At 41.1% G+C, this 26,000-nt stretch overlaps 1 protein-coding gene across 1 annotated transcript in view; it reads right to left on the bottom strand.

Annotated features, from left to right (window-relative positions):
* The window catches only part of GMDS (GDP-mannose 4,6-dehydratase), a 294,024-nt gene that overhangs the window by 242,415 nt on the left and 25,609 nt on the right, over positions 1–26,000 (bottom strand). Inside the window, exons 2-4 of the mRNA XM_082234602.1 lie at positions 20,087–20,131; positions 18,087–18,174; positions 16,715–16,824 (exon numbers count right to left, since the gene is read on the bottom strand). Coding sequence (XP_082090728.1) covers positions 16,715–16,824; positions 18,087–18,174; positions 20,087–20,131 — 243 coding nt within the window. The remainder of the gene's footprint in view (positions 1–16,714; positions 16,825–18,086; positions 18,175–20,086; positions 20,132–26,000) is intronic.

Genomic DNA, 26,000 nt, shown 5'->3' with positions numbered 1-26,000 from the left:
ACAGCAATGATCCTGAAAACAGCCAAGCACAAATGCCAAAGTAAATTACTTCATTTCCTGTACAAAGTCAACTGACCCATTATAATCAGAGACAGCCGCCAAATGATCCTTACAACAGCTTTAAGCAAGCAAGAGCAGTAAGCAAATAAAGTGAACTCACTATGTTACACAAGAGGTGTCAGGAATTAATGACTCATTGCTTCCTGCACTATGGATATTAATTCACCCAATTCATAAACAAAATTGTGGCAAGTTAACCTTGGTAAGTGAAATTAAAACAGGGTGTGTGTCCCTCTCCCCCCGCCTGGAAATATTTTGATGCTGTAGAAAGACTGTTATATGGGTACAAAATATAGATATTTAAAGGTAAAGGTAAAGGTACACCTGACCATTAGGTCCAGTCGTGGCTGACTCTGGGGTTGCGGCGCTCATCTCGCTTTACTGGCTGAGGGAGCCGGCGTACAGCTTCCGGGTCACGTGGCCAACATGACTAAGCCGCTTCTGGCAAACCAGAGCAGTGCACGGAAACGCTGTTTACCTTCCCGCCGGAGCAGTACCTATTTATCTACTTGCACTCTGACATGCTTTCGAACTGCTAGGTTGGCAGGAGCAGGGACCGAGCAACGGGAGCTCACCCCGTCACGGGGATTCGAACCGCCGACCTTCTGATTGGCAAGCCCTAGGCTCTGTGGTTTAACCCACTCTACAAATACACACAAAGTCACAGAGCGTATGGGATAACAGCTACTTATACATAGGCTTTGATTATGCTGTCAGTGGCCATTTGTTGTAGCTGAGATTCACACATGAAGAGGGCCAGTATGATATTGCCATCAATTAATACAGTGGTACCTTGGGTTACAGATGCTTCAGGTTACAGACTCCTCTAATCCAGAAATAGTACCTCCAAATATTATAAGACACTGAAGGAATATTTGGTTCAGCCACTAATGGAGGTATGTAATCAAATTATGGAAGGGAAGGGGGCACCAGAATCGTGGAAAGAGGCATTCATCACTTTGATACCGAAATTGGAATCTGAAAAGACTCAACTTAAGAACTACCGTCCCATCTCACTCCTAAATGTGGATTACAAAATTTTTGCTGATATTTTGGCAAATAGACTGAAAAAAGTTTTAAATGAAGTAATACATAAAGACCAAGCAGGCTTTCTCCCGGGTAGGCATTTGTCTGACAACACCAGGAGTATTGTCGACGTTTTGGAGTTATTACAGACAAATATGAACACAAAAGCAGTTTTGATTTTTATAGACGCAGAGAAGGCCTTTGATAATATATCTTGGAAATTTATGAAGAAAAATTTGGAAGGAATGGGAGTGGGAAGGGCGTTCCAAAATGGTATTGAAGCAATTTATTCAGAACAAAAAGCTAAATTGATAGTAAACAATGTGGTGACAGAGGAGTTTAAAATTGAAAAAGGGACACGACAGGGATGCCCCCTATCACCCTTGTTATTTATTTCTGTCCTGGAGGTGCTGCTGAACTTGATTAGGAAGGACCAACAGGTGGAAGGAATACAGGTCGGAGAAAAACAATATAAATTGAAGGCTTTTGCAGATGACTTGGTCTTGACAGTACAGGAGCCAGAAACTAGTACAAAAAGAGCTTTAGAGCTAATTTCTGAATTTGGTCGGGTGGCGGGATTTAAGTTGAACAAACAAAAAACTAAGGTTTTGGCAAAAAATATGACTTCTTCAGAAGTAGATGGGTTTCAGAAGGAAACACAACTAAACGTGGTAACAAAAGTGAAATACCTGGGGGTTAACTTGACTGGAAGAAATTTGAATTTGTTTAAAGACAATTATGAAAAATGTTGGTCTGAAATTAAAAGGGACTTAGAAATTTGGTCAAGATTGAAACTTTCCTTGTCGGGAAGGATTGCAGCAGTCAAAATGAATGTATTGCCAAGAATGTTATTTTTGTTTCAAACCCTCCAGATCGTGGACAGAGTGGAATGTTTTGGAAAGTGGCAGAAGGACATCACGAAGTTTGTCTGGCAGGGCAAAAAGCCCCGAATAAAATTTAAGATACTAACAGATGCAAAGGAAAGAGGGGGATTTGCCCTGCCGGACTTAAGATTGTACTATGAAGCTGCATCCTTCTGCTGGATGAAGGATTGGTTTCTGTTAGAAAACACAGATGTCCTAGACCTGGAAGGGCACAGTAATGCTTTTGGGTGGCATGCTTATTTGTGGTACGACAAGGCAAAGTCTCATAAATTGTTTAAAAACCATATTGTCAGGAAAGCTCTATTTATTGTCTGGACTAAATACAAGGACTTACTTGAAAATAAGACCCCGAGGTGGTTATCACCGACGGAGGCCAAGGCCATTAAACTACGTAACATGGAGAGTGGCTGGGCAAAATATTGTGAGTTAATAGAAAGAGTTGGTGATACTTGGAGGTTGCAGAGTTTCGAAAAATTGAAGGGAAAGGTGCGAGACTGGTTTCATTATGCCCAAATTCTAGAGGTTTTTAAAAAGGATAAGAAAATTGGTTTCCAGGTGGAAAAATCAAAATTAGAGACAGAATTACTTGAACCTAAGACGAAAGTGCTTTCAAGAATGTATACCTTGTTGCTTAAATGGAATACTCAAGATGAGACAGTTAAATCAGCTATGATAAAATGGGCACAAGACATTGGGTACAACATTATGTCTGAAGACTGGGAAAGGTTATGGACCACCGGTATGAAATTCACGGCATGCAGTGCCTTAAAAGAAAACATTATGAAAATGGTATACAGGTGGTACATGACCCCAGTTAAACTTGCAAAGATATATCATCTGTCTGACAATAAATGTTGGAAATGTAAGGAGGCTGAAGGTACTTTCTTTCACCTCTGGTGGACATGCCCGAGGGTGAAGGCTTTCTGGGAAATGATTTATAATGAGTTGAAAAAGGTGTTTAAGTACACCTTCCATAAGAAACCAGAGGCCTTCCTCCTGGGCATTGTGGGCCAGAGAGTGTTAAAGAAAGATAGAGTTTTCTTTTTATATGCAACTACAGCAGCAAGAATCCTTATAGCCAAACATTGGAAGGCACAGGAGATACCCACGCTGGAAGAGTGGCATTCACAGCTGATGGACTACATGGAACTAGCTGAAATGACCGGCAGAATCCGAGATCTGGGAGAAGAAGCGGTGGAAGAGGATTGGAAAAAATTTAAGGACTATCTACAAAAACATTATAAGCTATATGAATGTTGAGAATCTGCCAAGTTTTTGGGAAAAACATGCTTCAGTATTGAGATTTGTAAATGGTGGAAATTAAGTTAGGATTTTGAAAAATATAAATTACAGACTATATAAGTAAATGAAAGCACAAAAACACATAAAATAAGGTATCAATTTGCTGTTTATTTTCATTGTAAAGAAAGCAGGGGATGGAAGATGTGGGGAAGTACAGTTGACTATGAAAATAGATCTGGAAAAGTGAATGTTCTTTTATAATTTCTTCTTTTTTTTCTGTAAAACTGCTTTTGTTGTGTTATGACGATGTATTTTGACCTTGGAAAAAAGCAAATAAAAAAACTATTAAAAAAAACACAGAAATAGTACCTCGGGTTAAGAACTTTGCTTCAGGATGAGAACAGAAATCGTGCGGCGGCAGTGGGAGGCCCCATTAGCTAACATGGTACTTCAGGTTAAGAACAGTTTCAGGTTAAGAACGGACCTCCAGAACGAATTAAGTTCTTAACCCAAGGTACCACTGTAATGTTGAATGTCCAGTATCTGAGAGTGTGCTCATATCAGAATATATGGGTTTGTTTTTTTACAACTTCCATTACAATGGAGCACATAAATGGAACAGATAAGCCATGGTGCCTCATCTAATCCCCAGTCCTGCACAGAAAAATGCAGTCATAGCAAGTTGTTCCCTAGGGTTGCCACCACTGCTTTGCTGAAGAGCTGAGACTCAGGGAAATGGGTCACGGAGTCCTTCTCCTCCTATCTCACCTTGCCTTGTAAGTAAGCAAGAGCCTGTGACATCACCTCACCACTGCAACTGCATAGGGAACACACTAGGCAGGAGGCACAGAGCACAGGAGAAGTGACCATCTTCAGGCTGGAGGTTTGGCACCCTTTAAGAGACTCTAGTTCTCCAACAAAGGAGGTGGAGCATAACAGAGATGGCCTGGAGACAGAGGCTCAAAGGCCTACATTTACATCCAGCCACCAGACAAGTTGCTCACAAGGAACTCTCCTTGGTGCTGCAACCACCAGCTGACTGAATGGCACCACGGGTCACCTCTGTGGAACCAGAGCAGGATAGCTTGGTGGACCCTTCTCCCTTTTAAGCTCTTTATATCAGCCTATGGCATGTCCCCACCTTACACTTGGCTCAGACCAAAGACAAGTTTATCTAGCTGCCAATCTATCTCCATTCCTAGCACTCCCACTCCAAGGACATGAGATGGGGACAGCTCGTTATTCAAATAGGCTATATGCTAATAAACAGATGCTAAGCAGCACCAAGAAAAGTGAGCATGTTAGGATTTGTGATGAACAATCAGACGTATTTTGATTTAGATGATTTTCATTTCCTGGAGAATATTAGCTTCTCAAATGACATATCCAGTTTCTGTAGCATACAAATAGTATTTTAGTATAGTGGTACCTTGGTTCTTGAATTTAATCCGTTCTGGGAGTCCATTCAACTCAAAAACCAAGCTTCCTGCACTCAATCAGAAGCCACGTCAGAAGCTCAGCTTCCAAAAAATGTTTGCAAGCCAGAACACTTACTTCCGGGTTTGCAGCATTCGGGAGCCGATTTGTTCGGGAGCCAAGCTGTTCAAGTACCAAAGTACCACTGAATATCAATGAATTACAGAAGAAGGAAGGTGTGAAAAGACACTCTCTGTATGTAGGAAACTTGTGAAAGCATTATGGAGGAAAGTAACGGAACAGCATGATGGTTTCCTGCACATCTCTACTTTTATCATTGCATTCACTGTTTTCATTTTGTAAGGAACAGTTGTTAGCAGAGTTAGTCCTGTTAATATTTCTATCTCAATTATGTTAAGATGAAAGACAGAACTATCAGATCAAATGTACTGTCAAGTCAGAAACAAATAGCATGTTAAACACACATGAGAGATGTTGGAAAATTCCCATGTGTTTTTTTTAAAAAAAATCCCATGTGTTTTTTAAAAAAGACAATACGCCCTGCACAAACTAGCAGGTGGTTTTGCTTGCTTGAATGCATGCATGCTTACGCGGCAATCACTGGGCGATGCAACCCTCCACCTACATGTAAATATGAAAAACTGTGCTTAAGTCCTTCAAAAGAAGTAGTTGCAAATTAAGACCTGAGCGAGAATGTCCTTAAGCTCAGGTGGAAACAAAGCAGCAAATAGAAATCTAGCTATTGGAGAGATTTATGTATGTTGTCTCAAGAGTTCAACTTCCATACGCGGTTTAGAAGAAAAAGCAAAGGATTAGGATTGTGCTGAATGTATGCCAGTCTCAATTTTTGATAGAAATGTTCCTTCAGAGAGTTCCCTCAGAAAACATTACTTCTGAACATTATTATTTCTGTTCCAATTTAGCCATCATTCCCCAGCGCTATTTTTCTACCTTGCCGTGTCTCTCATTTGCTGCAGGATCTGAGTCAATCAGGGATCATGTAGTAAACATGATTGTGGCATGGCCATGTTGCATCGCAAAGGGAAAATTAAATCAATTGAGATCAAGAACAATGCTTACTTGTACGGATCGTCACATATAGATTACCCCAGCTAATCCAATCATTTCCCAGCTAATCTAAAGCACTATCTACTGCTATGATCCTGTAGGTGATCATTGGGGAATATCCAACTAAATAGATCTGCTAGTGCAATAATTTCTGCTAGTACAACAGAAGTCAGCATCCCTCCGCCTCTCCTCTTCCCTTGCCTCCTCCAACTGCTGCAGGAAGTTTCCCGCACAAGAAGAAAACTTCTACAAACTTCCTTTGTGCAAAGAAGTTTTCCCACAACCGTTTGGTGAGTTCTGCTAGCTTGGCTGAACCTGCAAATGCACCAAAAACTTGATCATTTTTCTTTACACTGAGTAGTGAGAAAGTCCTAGTAGCGGATGAAAGCCCTTACAGTGCAAGTCCCTGCTGTTCCTCACACATGCCTATAATTCAGCCATTAAATACCCCTCTGGGGCAAATTGATGCAATCCAGTGATCCTATCTTGCCTTAAGTAAGCCAAGTGCCCATTTTACATTATCTGAAGAGCTTCAACCTCATCTCCTCTCAAGAAGAGCAAGGCCCCCTTAAGTAAGATTGATGAATATGGGCACCTTTGGGACTTTGTTTTACGCCCTCTGGCAGGGAGAGCTAATATGACGCAGACCTAGGAATATTCATCATGTGCATCTTTTGTAATGAAATGGCGTTCATGCCTATCCGAGAACTTTGTGAAAAGCCCTTTTCAGATTCAGGTTGAAATTCATTGGTAACTAACTGGGTGCACATCCACAATTTGTTCAGCCTTTGATGACTACACCAGGAAGCTGCATCACATCACTAGTTTACAAACATGCTATCCCCATAGTTGACTGTGAGAGACAGCACCGCTTGTTCTCTTCGCTTTAGCTAGCTCCCTTCCTTGCCTTCACTTTTTCTTGTCCTCCTGCTTCTGAGCCATATTTGTTATTTTCTTTGGCGTTAGCCAGGACTCTTCTGTACAGAGGTTCCGAACAGTGCCTATTCAAAGGGAGAAATATTTCTATTGCTGAATTAAACTAGGAGGGTTTCAGCGTAGCCTAAGTTTAAGACTTTAAAAGGGGGGAAACTCATGAGTAAAAGAACTTAATCATTTAAAAGTTGGGGTGAATGAGAAGTTTCCAAGGTTTTGGAAGACTGCGAAGGATTGTCTCCTTCAATGAGGGGAGAACCAAACATGGATTCTACCCCATTAGAGGTCATCCTCTAGGTTATACAGTATAGTAGAAATCCAGGTTTTTGCCTTTCCATTTTCCTCTTACCACAGAACAGCTAAATATTTGTTTAATGTTTGTTTCTACTCCCCTACCCCACCCCAATCTAGCTCTCTACTCAGGCCTCACAATGCCAGGAGAGCTTGTACTTTGCATGTGAATTTTCCCCTTCTTGGTTCTCTCCTCAGGACCCATCGCTAAATTGGCACCCTAAGACTCCACCTCACCTCTCTGTACTGTATAGGTGATTTATTGCCTTCAGATTATCTCTGTAATAGTAACTCAACAGTTACTATGTTCAACCAACATTGGGGTGTGGAGTATAGCCTGTGTAGTGTGTTACTGACCCATTTTTACTCTGTATTTCTATAATGGCTTGAGAAGCCACAAAAGTCATTATTTATACTGTTAATTTATACATTTTATTTTAAAATAAATAAAATATTGCAATGAAAACCCCACTGCTGCTATTGACAGCTCCCCAGAGAAAGAACACATTGATCAGCTGACACTGATCAGCACTAAAATCCGCCGAAGCAAGCAAAGTCTCTGTGGCACGCAGTCGTCTCCAGTACAGATCACAAGAGTAGTATTCCTAATTAGCTTTTCCAAGCCTTACACATGTGAGACACATATTCATGTGCATGTGTGCACAAGTAAATTTGGTAACATTAGAAAGAGAGCAAAAAGGCAGGCAAAGGCTTTAGCTTCAGGCACCCCCAAACTCAGCCCTCCAGATCTTTTGGGACTACAATTCCCATCATCCCTGACCACTGGTCCTGTTAGCTAGGGATGGTGGGAGTTGTAGTCCCAAAACATCTGGAGGGCCGAGTTTGGAGATGCCTGCTTTAGCTGAAGCATTGGTTCTGCCCAAGAATAAATAAGCATTTTAAATCACAGGTGTACATGCTGGAAAATACTTGAATGTTCTAAGGCTTGGTGCAGATTTAACATTTTTCAATCTTGTAACCCCAGTTAGGAGAATAAAAACATCCCTAATACTTATATACTGCCTCCCACTTAAGCTCACATGCACCCCCTCACTAAAATTCCTCCCCCTTTCAGCATCAACTATGGTAAAGCTTAGATTTCATCCAAGTCATATTTCACTTCAAACAGTTTCTGTCAAGAATTAGAAGGTTTTAAACACCGACTTAAAGGTAAGTATGGGCAGCATTCAATCTGGAGCAGATCCAACACTAACCTTACGAACCAATGAAAAGGGAACAGAGAAGGAATTTTGACAAGGAGCAAATGAGAGCTCTTAAATTACATTTAATGGGGTGGGGCCATGTTTGGGGAGGGGCTATGACTTTTCCCCTCCTCCGTTTGTTATTTCCCTCCTAGATCAATTCAAAATGGTGGCAGGAAAACAAAGGGAGCATCTGAAGCTGCCTTATTTCTACGGTTTCATGAAAAGAAAACATTTTAACTTGCCAGTTTTACTATCAGTAGGAAATCTAGTCCAGCATATCCAGAAGCAAAGAAAAGGTTGCTATAGATCATTCACTTTTGATATCTGCATATTTTCTGTTTTTGCTTTTTTATTATTTTTGTAACTACTTGTATCTACTAGTTCCCCTGGGATGTTTGGCCTATTTTTCAAGAACAGCTTGATGATTAAACATTGAAACAGATGGCTCTAGTCAAACTCTTCTAAATATGTTCAAACGTGCAACATTTTAACATACTCCTCACTCTTATCGCTGATCTGATGCAGGGGAGGGGGAGCTTAAATCAGAACGTGATAAGAGTGAAGGATTTAAACAATCTGTTCTGAGAAAATAACCCAAAATATACATCTCTTTTACAAAACGTAAATTAAGTTCTAAATTAACATATAAAATATGTTGTTATAAAGCTGATATAATACTTATAGAGTTCAATGAATGCTGATGAATTTGCACTATTTGATGTAAGAGTGACCTATGAATAAAATAAAAACACAGCTGTATGACTGAAAAGGTTTAAGTATAACGTTTATAATTTTGTGTTACACAGTTTAATGATTTTTTTTTAAAAAAATATGCTATTTAGATATTGAAATGTAATGTCTATCCATGCCAATACCACAATCATTCTTAAATCACTGTCAAACTTTAAAACACTTCATTATGTTCACAGTCGGATCTTTAAAAAAAAAGAAAAACTTTTAATAGTTTTTTACTATCCCATCTGAACGACATTTCAAAGGCCCAAAGACATTATAAACCCATTGCACCATAACAAACTTGCTGTTCAGCAAATAAATATCAATTGCTACAGGAATAATAAATAAATACTTTAGAAGCATTTGTTCCCTATCTTAGACAAATGACATATTATTAAATATGCACCAAAGCTCTATTCTTTGCATTTATGTTTGTTCTTAATCTAAGGATCACATTCTTAAATTGAATTCTTTTCTAGAGCTATAGACAGTCTCTGAAGTCCCCCCAAACTCCTGCTGTCAGAATACTACATGTAGCATTTTATCTTCTGCATATGTCAACATCTTACTTTGTGTGTGTATTCAGATGTGCAACATATATAAAATATTTGCATTTACTTCGAGAGACAACATCAGTTTAAACAAGTGCAGAATGACTGCAAAAGAAGCCATAAGGTAAATGGACCAGCATAGTAGAAGCTTGTCTATTTAAAACACAAATTAAAGATCTAGGATTTGAAGTTTCAGCTGGAAAACGTGTCTGTGGGAATAGCTGTCTAGGGGAATAGATAAGGACTTTTAACATTACTTACTTCAAATACTTCTCCTGTACTTATAATGCTATATGAGAAGGGTCAAATTGTTTGTACTGATCCTAGTGTTTGTGTTGATCCTAGTGCAGGTTGTTGTAAAAACAACACCACATCATCTCTTTTGTCCTGTCAAACGCCCCCAATGAGGGTATCTGAATGACAGAAGCCAGCCAAAAAACCTCACCTCAAATTTGCTGACAGCATCAGGAAAACCCAGAACATTCCCAATGTCAGGTGTAGAATAGTTTGTGCTCACCTTTAATAACCTGACAATGTGACAAAGATGCATGAGCAACTCTCTGGACAACGGCCACAAGTTTGTTCCCTACCAAATTCTCCCACCATCTTTATAAACATGGCAGAGAACGCGAAGGTCAACAGTGCTTGCATCACCAGTACAGACACCTTCATGGCCTTCATTTCTGCCTAAGTTCCTTTTTCACTCTGCTGCTATAATCACCTGGGAGAAATGAGAATGCCTGTCTTCTCATAATGGAACTCTCATATCATGTTATTGTTTTATTTCTTTTGCACTGGAGAAAGACCACGTCTAGAAACGAACGCTAAAACCTAAACTGCTGGGGATATTGGGGGGGGGGGGGTTAGGCTAATGGATAATGAGTTTTGGAAACCCAAACTAACATAAAAGTGGCTTTTCAAATGCAGCTAAGCTTCTCTGCACACAATGTAAAAACAAAAAGAGCTAACTGCACGGGGGGGGGGGGAATGATATAGTTATAATACACCTTCAAATAGCACAGCTTAAATATGAACAATAATAATAATTTTATTATTTATACCCCACCCATCTGGCTGGGTTTCCCCAGCCACTGTGGGCAGCTTCAGAAAGAGGACTAAAAACAGACTAGAACTTCAAACATTAAAAACGTCCCTAAACGAACATTTTAAATAGCATACTCATCATACAGTTATGATTAAATGCAGTTACATTGAATTTAATATATGAAGTATGCATGTACTTCAAGTTAATTAATTCATATAGCTGTACAATTATAAAGTTTTGGTTGGGTCACGCCCAAATAGCATTTTTCATTTATATAAATTCACATTTTATGCACAGGCAAGAGAAAATAAATCCTACACCGCTGATTTAGTTGCAGCTATACAATTAACTTTGCTCAGAATGTTCATATTTCTAGAATACAGTAACAATTTCAGATTTAAACTAAGAAATAACAAAAAGTACATTTGAATTCTTAATAGTCGTAATCATGCACTGAGTTGAAACACAGATTATTATGCTGCGGCCTAAATTGTTACCGAAACACTTTGTCCTATTAAGGATGTTCTTGCAGAATTTAAAGATACCAGGCAAATTTATAAACATTTTGTATAAAAGATATTCTTCTATATCTTAAAAGATTAATAGTTTATTTAGTAAAACCTCTTGTAAGGTACTTTGCTACTTATACCGAAAGGAACACAAATATGTGTTTCATTTTAGTTGTTAAACAGGAGCCACAGTATGGATGGGGGGGGAAACTTTAAAACTCTTGTCAGGAAAAAAATCCCTATTCCTTAGCAGGGTTCTTAAATAACGTCAGTACAATTTAAGGACTGACATTTCCTTTCTCTGACTAGCTTATCTTTAAAGAAGCATGCAGGCTTATTCCCACAGCACCCCAAGGCAGTAGTTAATTCACTTGAAACTTGTGAACACTTTCTATTTCTCTGTCTATTTATTTTGATGTGCATATTATCTTAGCTGACTTCAATCACATTTCATGAGTTGATGTCATACCTTAAAAGATTAGGCTTTTCCCACCTGGAACTATTCACGAAAGTATAGCAATGCATAACCTTCTCGGTCTTCTATTCTTGTGCATTATCAATAGTAGCATTCTTTCTTTTTTAATGTACAACTACAACTTCTACAAGGCTGCAGTTGATAGAAGTCTACTATCTGTCATGCCTCTTTCATTATGGTTAGAGGAACTGAATCGTCTATTGTCTACAACACTCTGCTGCCATCTATTTGACAAAAAGAAAACAACTGTTTCGATGCACTTCTAAAAAGTTGAATCACTAGCCAAAGCAATACAAAAACATGTAGTGTGCCTTTCACAGTCAACCTGTGTATAAACACATGTAACAGCATATTTCTGACACAGAGGAATATTTTTGTTACATCACCATCATGTTATTTCTCAGTGGCACTGTGCCATTATATCTGGAGGCAAGCAGAGTCCTCAATGTTTATGTAGTGGCACAGCAAATCTTAAGAGCTAAGAAACTTTAGAGCTACCTCTTGCTTATTCAGTGTAAAAATATACTGTCACTATTAACAACACATAAATACATATCAGCATATAATGTAATTCCAAATATAATGGCACAATGTAAAATTTTAGAAAAGCGACAACATAGCAGGACACCTTAAAGTCATCTTAAGGGTCAGCAAAAGTATGTTAGAGCAGAGGAGAATTCAACTGTCAAGTTAAGAGATTATTTGAAATTTAGGGAGCAAGATCATCATAGTTCCTCAAACCCTGACCCTTACGGTGATTCTGATTTCATCTCCACAAATGATTCAGAGTGACCTGGAGAAAGTCTCTGTTCTTAGCTTTAATTTCCCGTCTTAAAATTAGAACATTAGTAGTGGCTGACCTCAAAGGACTGGGATGGTAGGCTCAACCCAATCCTTTTTTTATTAGAAATCCATTTGGTTAAATGAGAGAGATTTAAGTAAGTGTTAATAAGCCAATCACTTAAACACAGTAATGCTGGCTGTATCTTTTACCTGTACAAAACGGTGTGTGAGAGAGATTCAAACACCCATTTAAAATGAAACTGGTTTCCATGTAAAGAAATATAACCTTCCTGCTATTGCTAACTAGCACATTACTACCCATGTGCTTGTGCTTATTTAAAAGGAAAATTAAAGTATTAACTGCTTCAATATAAAATGCTTATATTGCCCTACTAAAGTAATATATGATTTATAGGTTTTGTTCAGGCTAGACAATACCTACAGTTATAACTAGTGCTCAGATTTTACACAATGCAAATGGCTACACTTTTGTGTGGTCCACTAATTTTTAAGAGAAATTCCAAACATTATTAGCTGCTATCAAGGTTACAGCTCCTCTTAGATCTAATAAAACAATCTGTTTGGACAGATATCACTGGACTTTCATACACGGCTCATTCCCACAAAAAACATTTACACAGTAAAAAAGAGCAGCATGTAACAAAAACCACAGAAAGCAGATTTTTTAAAAAAAACAGCACGTTTCTGCTGTTAACAGGCAGCACTGAGTTTCACTGTGACCTCTGTGCCTCTTGCGCTCTATCCAGAAAATATGTTCAATGTGGTGATGGTGATCCAGAAATGCGCATGGGCACATGCTTAACATCTACTACAAGAATAGTGATCAGCTTAAATTTTGCTGGATTTGTTCTACATTCAGCAACTCAGCGGTTATTCCAGTAAAAATGAAATTGGGACAATTCATGGGCCAGGTTAAACTATAAAGGTAAAGGTAAAGGTACCCCTGCCCAAACGGGCCAGTCTTGACAGACTCTGGGGTTTGTGCGCCCATCTCACTCAAGAGGCCGGGGGCCAGCGCTGTCCGGAGACACTTCCTGGTCACGTGGCCAGCGTGACAAAGCTGCATCTGGCGAGCCAGCGCAGCACACGGAACGCCGTTTACCTTCCCGCTGGTAAGCGGTACCTATTTATCTACTTGCACCCGGGGGTGCTTTCGAACTGCTAGGTTGGCAGGCGCTGGGACCGAGCAGCGGGAGCGCACCCCGCCGCGGGGATTTGAACCGCCGACCTTTCGATCGGCAAGCCCTAGGCGCTGAGGCTTTTACCCACAGCGCCACCCGCGTCCCAGGTTAAACTATACAGTTGTGCTAATGGAAACCACTCGTGGTTTGAGCCAGAATATATAATCAGAGAAGGAAGATGCTTCAGATTACAATTCTTATCTTATTATACCTTTGCAAGTAATTAGTTAGGAGATGGAAAACTATTGCCAGCTGTACTCTTTTACTGCTAGCTCATTGCCCAGGCAGGCAGCTATCACAGTGACACTATTTTTCCATGAGGCAATGCTAATGTCGCTGATCTTGCATTTAATCTTGCTATGAAAGTGTCATGAGTCCTTTTATTTGTAATACAGTGGTGCCCCACAAGACGAATGCCTCGCAAGACGAAAAACTCGCTAGACGAAAGGGTTTTTCGGTTTTGCATTGCTTCGCTAGACGAATTTCCCTATGGGCTTGCTTTGCAAGATGAAAATGTCTTGCGCTTTTTTCTTAAAGCCGCTTGAAGAGGCGTAGTTGCGACGGACCGTGCTTCGCAAGACGAAAAACATCGCAAGACGAAAAAACTCGCGGAACGAATTATTTTCGTCTTGTGAGGCACCACTGTAGTTATTTAGTTATGATAAAAATTGACACTATTTATGGAGTGTTGTAACCAAATACTAATAATCTAATATGCTTCATGTGCATATTTGGATTTCAGTTAAACAACATAAACCCCCACTCCTCTTTATATGGCCAGCAATAATATTAAGTATCTTCTGCAACTGTCTATAAAACAACCTTGTTTAGCTGTATATACTTAATAGAATAAGGGCATGGCCTGTTTATACTGCACAGAAATATCTGTATTCTATAACCACACCTGTTACAGGCCAAGCATTATCTTAAAAAAAAAATGAGAATAAATAGTATTTCTATTTTATTTCAATGGTATTTTATATTTTAAAAATATATATATTTCTAAAGCAGCTTACAGAATAAAATATGAAAAACCATAAAAAATAGTTCCTTTACTAATGAACAGTTCTTACTAGATCATTTAATGCCAATCAACATGTGCCAGTTTTTTACATATAAACTTTTTTTACATCAAATAATGTTAATAGAAATATTGAAATGCAAAATACCAGTCTTGAGGAACACTAAAGACTGACCAATTATTTAGAAGGAAATACTTGCCCACGCTTCATTACATAATCCTACTGATCCTCCTCAACCACTTGTTAGAATTGTCCTGAGATATCCAAAAAGTACTACAGAAATGAGCATGCCCCGCTCATCCAAGTGCAGTATAGATAGCCAGGCTGCCTCCATTATTGGCAAACTCCATCTCTGCATGGCCAGATCACCTGTAGGTATGGTAGCAAACATGGAAGTTTTTCAGCCATGGCACAGAATCCCCATGGCAATCTCGTTCTAAGGAGAAGACGAGTTCTCTGGCTTCACCACAGTTGCTAAATGCATCCTGAGTGGACTTCGCCATGGGAAAACCTGGACTGCACATTCTCCTCAGCCTTCTCTTCCATATCATCAGCTGTTGGAATGATGGTCTAGCATTGCTTCATGCCACCAGCAGTGTTTAGGCAAACTCGGCCCTCCAGACGTTTTGGGACTACAATGCCCATGATTATATATTCTGGCTCTCTCTGTTCTCAGCCAAACCATGGCTAGGTGTGAACAAACAAGCATGCTGGCACACCGTTAGAAAAGGCTTGTTTCATGCCAGCCTCCAGTTTTGGTTGTTGCCATGCTGTCAAGTTAGAATTACATCTGAGCACGGGCTTGCGGTTTGTTTCCCCACAGACGGCAACAAACCATGAGTGGTTAGCCAAAACAAACCTTAGTTACAGCTTGTGGCTTTTCTGGAGCAAGAGTAGTCACAAGCCCAGGTAAAGCTGTAATTCTAAGCCAAACCAATAACATGGCGGCAGCAGGAACAGGGAAGGAGTGAAATGGCCATAATCTTCTATTTCTTTTACCAGCACATTTGCTTGTTCATGCTAATCCATAGAATTAAAGATGGACAATGCATACTCCTAAATTATCTATCCTAGAAGTCAAACCCTTTTTATTTATGATTAAGAACATTGCCCATGTTTCCTGGACTTCAATAGGTTCATTCTAATAACCCATTTTAATTTGTGTTGGTTTCTTGCAGGAAACTAGACCAATCTCTTCTTTCTTTCTTTTCCTTACTTTTAGTACGGCTGATAGAGAATAAACTAGACAGTTTATTCAGAGCAACAAAATGCCAGCACACAAAACGTGCATCAATCTGAAGATAAACGAAGTTTAAGGACACCCCCCCCATTACATTTGCAACCAACAGTGTATATAATTCAACCTAAAACGTAACATTATCATTCATTAACTTAAAATCATAAGGTTTGGGGATATCTCCTTCCAGGCATCCTGAGATACCTACACAAAGCTAAAATGGGCAATAACTTGACCCATATAGCTTGTTGCCAAAATTAACCAGATTTTGTAATTGTTCTATAAATAATAAAATGGATCCATGCTGGTGAGGGAGCAGGGAGTGCTGAACTGAACCTACTACATAATGGTAGAAACTCAGGAGATTTGCAAAATTCTCGGTTTGCTTATTTATAGCCCCTCTCAGTTAATGAAAAGGCCAAAAAAACAACCCCAAACCTCAAGGAAAGTTGATGTGCTGCTATGCACACGTGTGGGAGGATGAACAGCAGCAGATGATGACTGTGTGCAGGCAAAACAGAAAAGAACACAACTGGTAAACTTTGCTGACGTTCTACATGACCTTGATACACTTGGAGAGAGGACAGAGAAGAAATGCAAGCAAGATGAGCACTGCAATCGGCAACTCACCATGTGAGCCAGGCTGTCTTGCGATAATGTAAAAATGCACTTAAGAAAAAGACATGATTTCAAAATGTGCAGCGCATGCATCTCCATGCATGAACATGGATACATTCCCACATATTGGGAGCAGAGGAGAGAAACGTGAAGAAGTGTGCAGGGGGAAAAGTGGTGACAGTGAAGCTGGAGCAAGAACAGAATATTGGGAAAGTGATGATTTATTAAACAGGTGGATAGTTTTGAAAACCGCTGGAAGACTCAGTGAGAAAAAGGATGATTACAGAAAGAAGAAGAGACAAATTTCAAAGTACACAAGTTGCTAACTTTTCACAAAGTCTCTGCTTGTTCGCCACAATCAGAAAAATCCTAGCTGACGCATGCTACTTACTTTGACATGGCTCTGAGCTCCAAGATTGTAAATTTCAGTGGGTTTCACTTGATTAATTATCTTCACTAGGCAAGTACTATCTGTGAGATCGCCATAATGTAACTTCATGTCTTCAGAAGACAAAAGAACATAGTTAGGATAATAGAGATTTGATGCACACATTAATACAGTATGGTGTTTAATGTGAGGTGTCCCAATAATCTTAATTCATTATTTAAAAATATGTTTATTATAACCAGATTCCACTGGTGTTTTAAAAAAGAGAGAGGCACAGTTTAGTAAGTATTTTAAGCTGTAGTCATGAAAGCAATAGATAATAATAATAATAATAATAATAAATTTTATTTATATCCCGCCCTCCCCAGCCAAAGCCGGGCTCTCTTATTTCCAATAAGATCTTGCACAATGATCTTCACAGCTGACTGAACTCTAGTTCAAACATTATTTTCTTGGTCACACAAGTTATATGGTCTGTCTTCAGGTAACGCCTCACATAAACAAAATTGAACATGAATGTTGCCATTTAATCCATCGCTTGTACAGTATGTAGTAAACTTACAAGCTATAATAAATGTACTTTAAAAGCCATATTAGATAAAAGTATTAGATGTTCTACTGGCCAGCTATCTGATAAAAAAGAGTAAACTACTCAAAAGAACTATAGGTTTCTTACATACATACAAATGCCATGTCAGATGTTCAAAAAATATTAAGATTTATTTTTTTAAAAAAAGCTTACCATACCTTTTAAAAAACATGAAAATCAGTACTTCTGAAATCACTACTTTTGCTTGTTATAAACCAACTGACTCACATAACAATTTGTACATGTGACCATGCATATGGGTAACTCAGATAAGGAATAAATACTGTACAATGTTTTAAATCAGCCTTTGAAAGTTAAAGGCTGAATTAAAACATACTTATTCCTTAACTGTATGGCTAGTTTCAGCAACTACATTCATCAGCAGCCTGTTTGTTGAGGTGACTGAGACGTTTCTACTGGCCAGTGTCTGGGATCCCGTGAAGACAGACAGCGTCATCTGCATGACCAAGAAGAACATCTGAACTTGTTCTTCGCCAAGCATGAAAATGACTATGCAATATACTGTTAAGACACTTCAGTTAAGTAACCTTGCTGTCCTTGAAAGTCATTTTATGCAACAGGGTCAAAATGTGACCCAAACAAATTATATTTTTTTAAAAAATTCTAAGCCTCACCAGAAAATATTTACACATCAGTCACCATGGCTAACTTTCCAGACTGATACAATCTTGTACAACTTTCCAGCCAGACAACATTGCTGATGCAAACAAAAATACACCCATTTCTCCCTCTTACACTCTATCCCAACATTAAGTAAAGTCTTACTTCCTTCTGTGTGAGCCTGTGGGTTCTTGTAAAGATGTTCAATCCGTCCTGTATTAAATGAGCTGGACCTACGAACAATTCCATGCACCTGTAATAAAATACTTAGTGAATATTTTTATAGGTTATATAGAAAGTAAGTCGTTGGCCATAACAACTATAATGTCCTTAAAAAGAACAAAGGAATTGTGATACTACGATGACAACTAGAAAGATCACAGCTGGGGACAGTGAGAGGACATAATTTTTCAGTTACTTTGTCAAACCAAACCGAAATACCACAGCATTAAATTCAGATGGGATTAGTGTAGCATTTTGCATTATTTCTTCCTGTTAACACAGTCTCATAATCAAAATATCAGATGGCATACTATAGCAACAAGTATAAAATATAGTGCATTTATGCTTCATATTTTCAAACCCGCCACACACACAAGCACATACACACAACCCTCACAACGTAACATTCCTGCTACAACAAACCATGGAACAGGAACATGCAGTGAGATCAAGCATACCCTTCCCCTCTTCTGCCCAGCTTACCAATTTCTGGTGAATCTAACCAGAAAGATATGGGGCAAAACAGAATTGAAGACAGGGATATTTTAGACAGCATTGTGAATAAAAATGTAAATTAGTCAAAATTAAAGTTGGATAGAATAATAAGCCAGTTAGAGAAAATAATGCTAAAATTTGAGGATTAGAATTTTAAAGACCAGCTAATGAGTGTGGAGATGAAATAGAAAATATGTATTTAAACTGCAGCCCCCAGCACTTATATGCGATTTTTATTTTTGTGCTAGTGTGCTAGGTATAGTACAAAGAAGTTAGAGTGGCTCACTAGGAAAACGAATAGGGAAGTGGAGTATAAGAAAGTCACAGCAGTAGAGAAAAGTCAGTGACACTTCAAGAAAGGCTCTACTAAAGAAGTTGTGAAGGATGAGAGGAACACAATTAGACAAATAGTCCAGGTGGACCTTTCAGGAACAGAGCACAGCATGGTTCTGCCTGCATTAATGAGTCACGTGTGCTTTTAAAAAATGGCATGTCTGGTCTTGCAAGCTGTAAATGTTTCCCACAGAAGTGCTATGCAACATCACAGTTCTACACTGTTCATCAGAAGAAGGCAGCTCTGCAAAAGTTCTAACATTACAGGACTGTGCAAATGGAGTTCAACTTACTACAGTCCAACTCTGAAGAACATAGGTAAAGGTAAAGGGACCCCTAACCATTAGGTACAGTCATGGCTGACTCTGGGGTTGCGGCACTCATCTCGCTTTACTGGCCGAGGGAGCTGGCGTACAGCTTCCAGGTCATGTGGCCAGCATGACTAAGCCGCTTCTGGCGAACCAGAGCAGCGCATGGAAATGCCGTTTACCTTCCCACCAGAGCGGTACCTATTTATCTATTTGCACTTTGACGTGCTTTCAAACTGCTAGGTTGGCAGGAGCAGGGACCGAGCAACAGGAGCTCACCCTGTCGTGGGGATTCGAACCACCAACCTTCTGATCGGCAAGTCTGTGGTTTAACCCACAGCGCCACCCGCATCCCCATAACCAAGAGTAAACAACTTCTTTCAGAGGTGGTTCTGCAGGTTGTTTTCTGCAGAAACAGGAAAAAAATTGAGCATGAAATCCATTTTCCTACCAAAAAGTAGCTATTCCAGGCTTTCCTCCCTTTTAAAATTTTATACATTGCATCACAACACGCTCACTAATGTTCAGCAGCCTTACCTTGCACAGGCTGCTGTTTATCTGAACAGGAGGAAGTGTGCAAAAAACAGCTATACCCTGAGGACTAAAGGGATTCCACCACTGGACAGTCTTTGATAAATAGTACAATAAGCTGGCATGATTACAGACCATGTTGCACATTCTTCTCTAAACTTTTGATTTGTTATCTAAGGCTGAGTGGAAAACATATGCAGAGAGGGACAGCAGCGAGGAAGCCCTTTCCAAATTATTCCATGAGTCTGCAATCAGTCACCAAGACTAGTCACTCACCTCATAGCCCTTTTCCAGCAGGAACTCTGCCAAGTATGAACCATCCTGAAAAGAATAAAGATAGGAAAACGTTATGGAAATGTTAGAACCATTGCATCTGTATATGGTGGTTAGAAGCTCCCTAAGGCCTTAAGAATATTGTAAATCAATACTGAACAGGTGACTAACAGCATATATTTAATGTCCAGTTAAATACAAGTATTTGCATATAAATCCTTGGCATAGCATACACCAAGAAGAGCAACTTAACATGTCAACTCATAAATAATTCTTTTCTGTTTCATATTTTAAATTCTCTTTTTTTTTCCTCCACTATTTTTTAAAAATGTGCATTACAACAGAACTCATTTGTTCTCTTTGTCCATTTACTGTCATATTGCTTTTAACTGTCTGTTAAAAAAATATCCAGGGCCATTTGGTCAGTTTATATCACATTGCATAGGAGTATACATGTTTTATAAACTTAAACATATGACATGGAGCTAATTCACATGATCACACTTTTTTTTAAAAAATGCAGCCTGGGATTTCCCCTCCTGCACTTATAAGGGGGGAACTTACAAAAGGAGAGAGGCATACCAACTAAGCGCTGGGAAACAGACTCCAAAAGCACAAATGGCTATCCTGAGTACCAGGGGCTGTGTGAATGTTCTTACAGCTAGAAATATAAGCCAACAAGTTGTGATTATGGAGGCCAACTGACAGCTTGCCAAGCAAATACTGAGAGGGAGGGAGGAAGAGAGAGGGGGAAAGATAGAGAGAATATTAAAACATGAACTGTGAATTAGTTCGCAGCAGGGGTGAAGTCACCGAAGGGTATAATTTATTTTCACTTGCATTCCCTCCTTCCAACTATTCTTCATTTTTCACAGACAGAAACCAGAAGGAAACAATGAAATAACACGTCAACCTGACTTAAAACACTGAACGTGCCAAAGTACCATCAGGTTTCCATGGGATATATCCACCTACCGTATTTTGCGCCCCATAGGACGCTCCGGCCCATAGGACGCACCTAGTTTTTTGGGGGGGAAATAAAGAAAAAAAATTATTTCCCCACCAGGTGCGGGGCTGGAAGAACCAGGTCGGGGAACAGTGGGAAGGCACGCTCTGCCTCCCCGCTGTCCCCCGAGCTTGTGGGGCTGGCGATGGGGAGAAGTGCGCTGATACCGGGACTGCAGGCAGCTCTGCGCCGCCATTCGGAGCGGGGCGGGACTTAGTGCCCTGCTCCCAATGGCCGAGCAGAGCTGTGCTGAGCCGGGGACTGCAGGCAGCTCTGCGCAACCCTCGGAGCAGGTCTCCCGAGGGTTGCGTAGAGCTTCCTGAAGCCTGGAGAGCGAGAGGGGTCGGTGGCTTCAGCGAAATGCAGGCTTCAGCGAAAGCCTGCATTCGCCCCATAGGACGCACCCAGATTTCCCCTTCATTTTTGGAGGGGAAAAAGTGCGTCCTATAGGGCCTTTGACTGTGTTGACCACAGCAAACTATGGCAAGTTCTTAAAGAAATGGGAGTGCCTGATCACCTCATCTGTCTCCTGCGAAATCTCTATGTGGGACAAGAAGCTACAGTTAGAACTGGATATGGAACAACTGATTGGTTCCAAATTGGGAAAGGAGTACGGCAAGGCTGTATATTGTCTCCCTGCTTATTTAACTTATATGCAGAATTCATCATGCGAAAGGCTGGGCTGGATGAATCCCAAGCCGGAATTAAGATTGCCGGAAGAAATATCAACAACCTGATGACACAACCTTGATGGCAGAAAGTAAAGAGGAATTAAAGAACCTTTTAATGAGGGTGAAAGAGGAGAGCGCAAAATATGGTCTGAAGCTCAACATCAAAAAAACGAAGATCATGGCCACTGGGCCCATCACCTCCTGGCAAATAGATGGGGAAGAAATGGAGGCAGTGAGAGATTTTACTTTCTTGGGCTCCATGATCAGTGCAGATGGTGACAGCAGTCACGAAATTAAAAGACGCCTGCTCCTTGGGAGAAAGGCGATGGCAAGCCTAGACAACATCTTAAAAAGCAGAGACATCACCTTGCCAACAAAGGTCCGTATAGTAAAAGCCATGGTTTTCCCAGTAGTGATGTATGGAAGTGAGAGCTGGACCATAAAGAAGGCTGATCGCCGAAGAATTGATGCTTTTGAATTATGGTGCTGGAGGAGACTCTTGAGAGTCCCATGGACTGCAAGAAGATCAAACCTCTCCATTCTGAAGGAAATCAGCCCTGAGTGCTCACTGGAAGGACAGATCGTGAAGCTGAGGCTCCAATACTTTGGCCACCTCATGAGAAGAGAGGACTCCCTGGAAAAGACCCTGATGTTGGGAAAGATGGAGGGCACAAGGAGAAGGGGACGACAGAGAATGAGATGGTTGGATGGTGTTCTTGAAGCCACTAGCATGAGTTTGATCAAACTGCGGGAGGCAGTGGAGGACAGAAGTGCCTGGCGTGCTCTGGTCCATGGGGTCACGAAGAGTCGGACACGACTAAACGACTAAACAACATAGGGCGAAAAATACGGTATTTCTTAAAAATTTCAGGATGCTGAACAAAATCCACACAAGCAAAGGGTGAAGGCAAAAGTGGTTCCCTAAGTCACTGTGTTCACTTGGAACTTGAAATGCATTATGGGGCTCTGACGTGGGGGTTGGAGAAACCATATCCTCCAGTTGTTATTATGTTCCAACTCCCATCAGCACAAGCCAGCATGCCAATGGTCAGAGATGATGGGAGATGTAGTTCAGCAACTTTGAGAGGGTTGGTCCCTTCCAACTCTACAATTCTACGATTCTATGATTCTATTCCTCCTTGCTATAAAACAGTGCCCATGGAACATTCACTGCAACACTGATGAGGAAATGCATAAATCCATGCTGAGTGACAGGGCACGGCGCACATATGTGATTTCCAATCTTCTCAGCTTTTCTTAAGACTCTTGACACAAATATTGCTTTCTAGGTTTCTGTAAACTAACGTGGAGAGAGAAAACAAAAGTATTGGCATATAAACATTTACTCTGCTACGTGTGGGGATACTTTGAGTCAGGCAAAATCTGATTACAACCCTGGTTTAGCTTGACAATAACAAACCAGGACTACCATGAAGTCAGTGAAAAGGAAAGGGGAAAATATAAATATGTTACCATTCACTCAATTAAAAAAGAAAGGAAGAATACGCTGTTGTACTGCTCTGCCTTGGTTGCTTAACACATTAAAATGCAGAGATGAAAGTAAAATCCCAAACGAATAATAATAATAATTTTTTATTTATTCCCCGCCCTCCCCAGCCAAGGCCGGGCTCAGAGCGGCTTACAAGCAATAATAAAAACAAGATGAATGATTACAACTTAAAAACAAAAATAAAATACATTAAAATAATGGAACATTAAAATATTAAAATGTAGCCTCATCGCAGGAGGAGAAGGAAAAGAAAAAAGAAAGAGAGGGAGGGAATCAAATTGGCTCCAAGCCAAAGGCCAGGCGGAACAACTCTGTCTTACAGGCCCTGCGGAAAGAAATCAGATCCTGCAGGGCCCTGGTCTCATGAGGCAGAGCGTTCCACCAGGCCGGAGCCAGAGTTGAAAAGGCCCTGACTCTGGTTGAAGCCAATCTAACTTCCTTAGGGTCTGGGACCACTAAGGGTGTTGTTATTTATGGACCTCGAGGCTCTCCGTGGGGCATACCAGGAGAGGCGGTCCCGTAGGTACAAGGGTCCTAGGCCATGAAGGGCTTTAAAGCAGCACCTTAAATCTGACCCTGTACTCCACCGGGAGCCAGTGCAGCTTGAAAAGCACTGGGTGAATATGCTCCCATGGCAAAGACCCCGTGAGGAGCCTTGCTGCAGCATTCTGTACCCGCTGGAGTTTCTGGGACAGCTTCAAGGGCAGCCCCGCATAGAGCGAATTACAGTAGTCAAGCCTGGAGCCTACCGTCGCATGGATCACTGTGGCCAGGTTGGGGCGGGAAAGGTAAGGGACCAACTGCTTGATGCGGCGAAGGTGGGAAAATGTCGCCTTGGCTGTTGCTGTAACTTGCGCCTCCATGGAAAGGGAGGCGTCAAGGATTACACCCAAACTCCTAACGGAAGGCAATGGCACTAATTGGGCCCCCGCAAGAGAAGGGAGTTGGTCCCTCATCCCCATGCCATCCAGACCTAGGCAGAGGAGCTCTGTCTTCGAAGGATTTAGTTTCAACCAGCTCCCACAAAACCATCCAGCCACAGCTTCCAAGCATCTGGTGAGTGTGTAAGGGGCCGAGTCGGTGTGGCCATCCATCAGCAGATAGAGCTGAGTGTCATCAGCATATTGGTGACAGCCCAGCCCAAAGCTCCGGATAATCTGGGCAAGGGGGCGCATAAAGATGTTAAAAAGCATCGGGGAGAGAATTGCGCCCTGCGGCACTCCACAAACCAAGGAGTGGCGCGACGACATTTCCCTCCCTAGTGCCACCCTCTGTCCCCAACCAGAGATAAAAGAGCACAACCAGTTACGGGCTATGCCCTGTATCCCCACGTCTGCGAGGCGGTGGTCCAGAAGATCATGATTGACCATGTCAAAGGCTGCTGACAAATCTAAAAGGATCAGCAGTCCTGACCCGCCTCGATCCAGTTGTCTACGGAGATCATCTGTTAGGGCAACCAGAGCCGTCTCCGTCCCAAAACCAGGACAGAAACCGGACGGAAATGGATCTAATGCCAATGTTTCCTCCAGAAACCTACCAAGCTGTTCAGCAACCGCTCTCAATTACCTTACCCAGGTATGGAAGATTTGAAACTGGGTGGTAATTGGATAGGTCTAAGGGATCTAATGAAGTTTTCTTTAAGAGTGGACACACCACTGCTTCCTTCAGTTCCCCTGGGAATGTCCCCGTGTCAAGGGACAAACTGATAATTTCAACCAGGGGGGTCTGCGCAACATCTGGACACTCCCTAATCAGACACTCCCTAATCAGGCACGGATCAAGGAGGCAGGTGGTGGGCCTACCAACTTGGAGGAATCTATCCACATCAGTAGGGAGTATCCGATCGAAATGGTCCAACACTGCACCTGAAGTCAGTCGAGGGGCCTCCAGTTCAGTCATTGTATCTAAATTGGCAGGGAGGTCACGGCAGAGCAACAGGACTTTCTCCGCAAAAAAGCTCGCGAATGCCTCACAGCTGTGGGTCGAATTTGTGCTTAAATTTGGTTGTCCTCCTAAGGACGTTATTGACCTAATTATTCTAAAAATTTGTGCCGGGCGAGAGCTAGCGGATGCAATGGAAGCTGCAAAGTAAGATTTCTTAGCAGCTTTCATAGCCATCTCATAGGCTTTCATAAGCGTCCTATAAGATGTTCTTGAGGCTCCGTCACGAGTCCGTCGCCATACTCGCTCTAGCCGTCTGAGATCCCGCTTCATTTTCTGGAGCTCCTCAGTAAACCAAGGGGCCCGGTTTCGACGGGGTCGCAGAGGGCGCTTAGGCACGATCTCATCAATGGCTGCCAAGAGCCGGTTATTCCAGTCCTCAACAAGGTCATCTAATGAGTCGCCAGGAGGAGCAGGGTTCCGCAAGGCTTGTCGGAATCTATCAGGATCCATCAGTTTTCGCAGACGAGTCCAAATAGGTTCGCCACCCGAGCTGGTGAGGAGCGGGAAGTCAATCTTGGCTTTCAGAGCATAGTAATCAGACCATGGCACTTCCACAGCGGGGAGCATGATCACATCTATGCCAGCCGAAGAGCAGAGGATCCCGATTAGTGGTAACGTTGATGAGAAACAGATCCAAGTACAACTGAACCCTGTCAATAAGGTCTTGTTCTTCTCACTAGGGCTGTTTCTCAAACTTTCCAGCCACACTGGAACATTTCGAACTAGCAGTGGCATTCACTTCCTTTGCATTTCCTTTCCAGGTCTATCAAGTGATAGGACATGACA

Source organism: Podarcis vaucheri (assembly GCF_965113315.1).
Source record: "Podarcis vaucheri genome assembly, chromosome: 8".
NCBI classification, from domain to species: domain Eukaryota; kingdom Metazoa; phylum Chordata; class Lepidosauria; order Squamata; family Lacertidae; genus Podarcis; species Podarcis vaucheri.
Note: the sequence above shows the minus strand (reverse complement) of the source record. Positions and strands in the feature narration are given on the sequence as shown.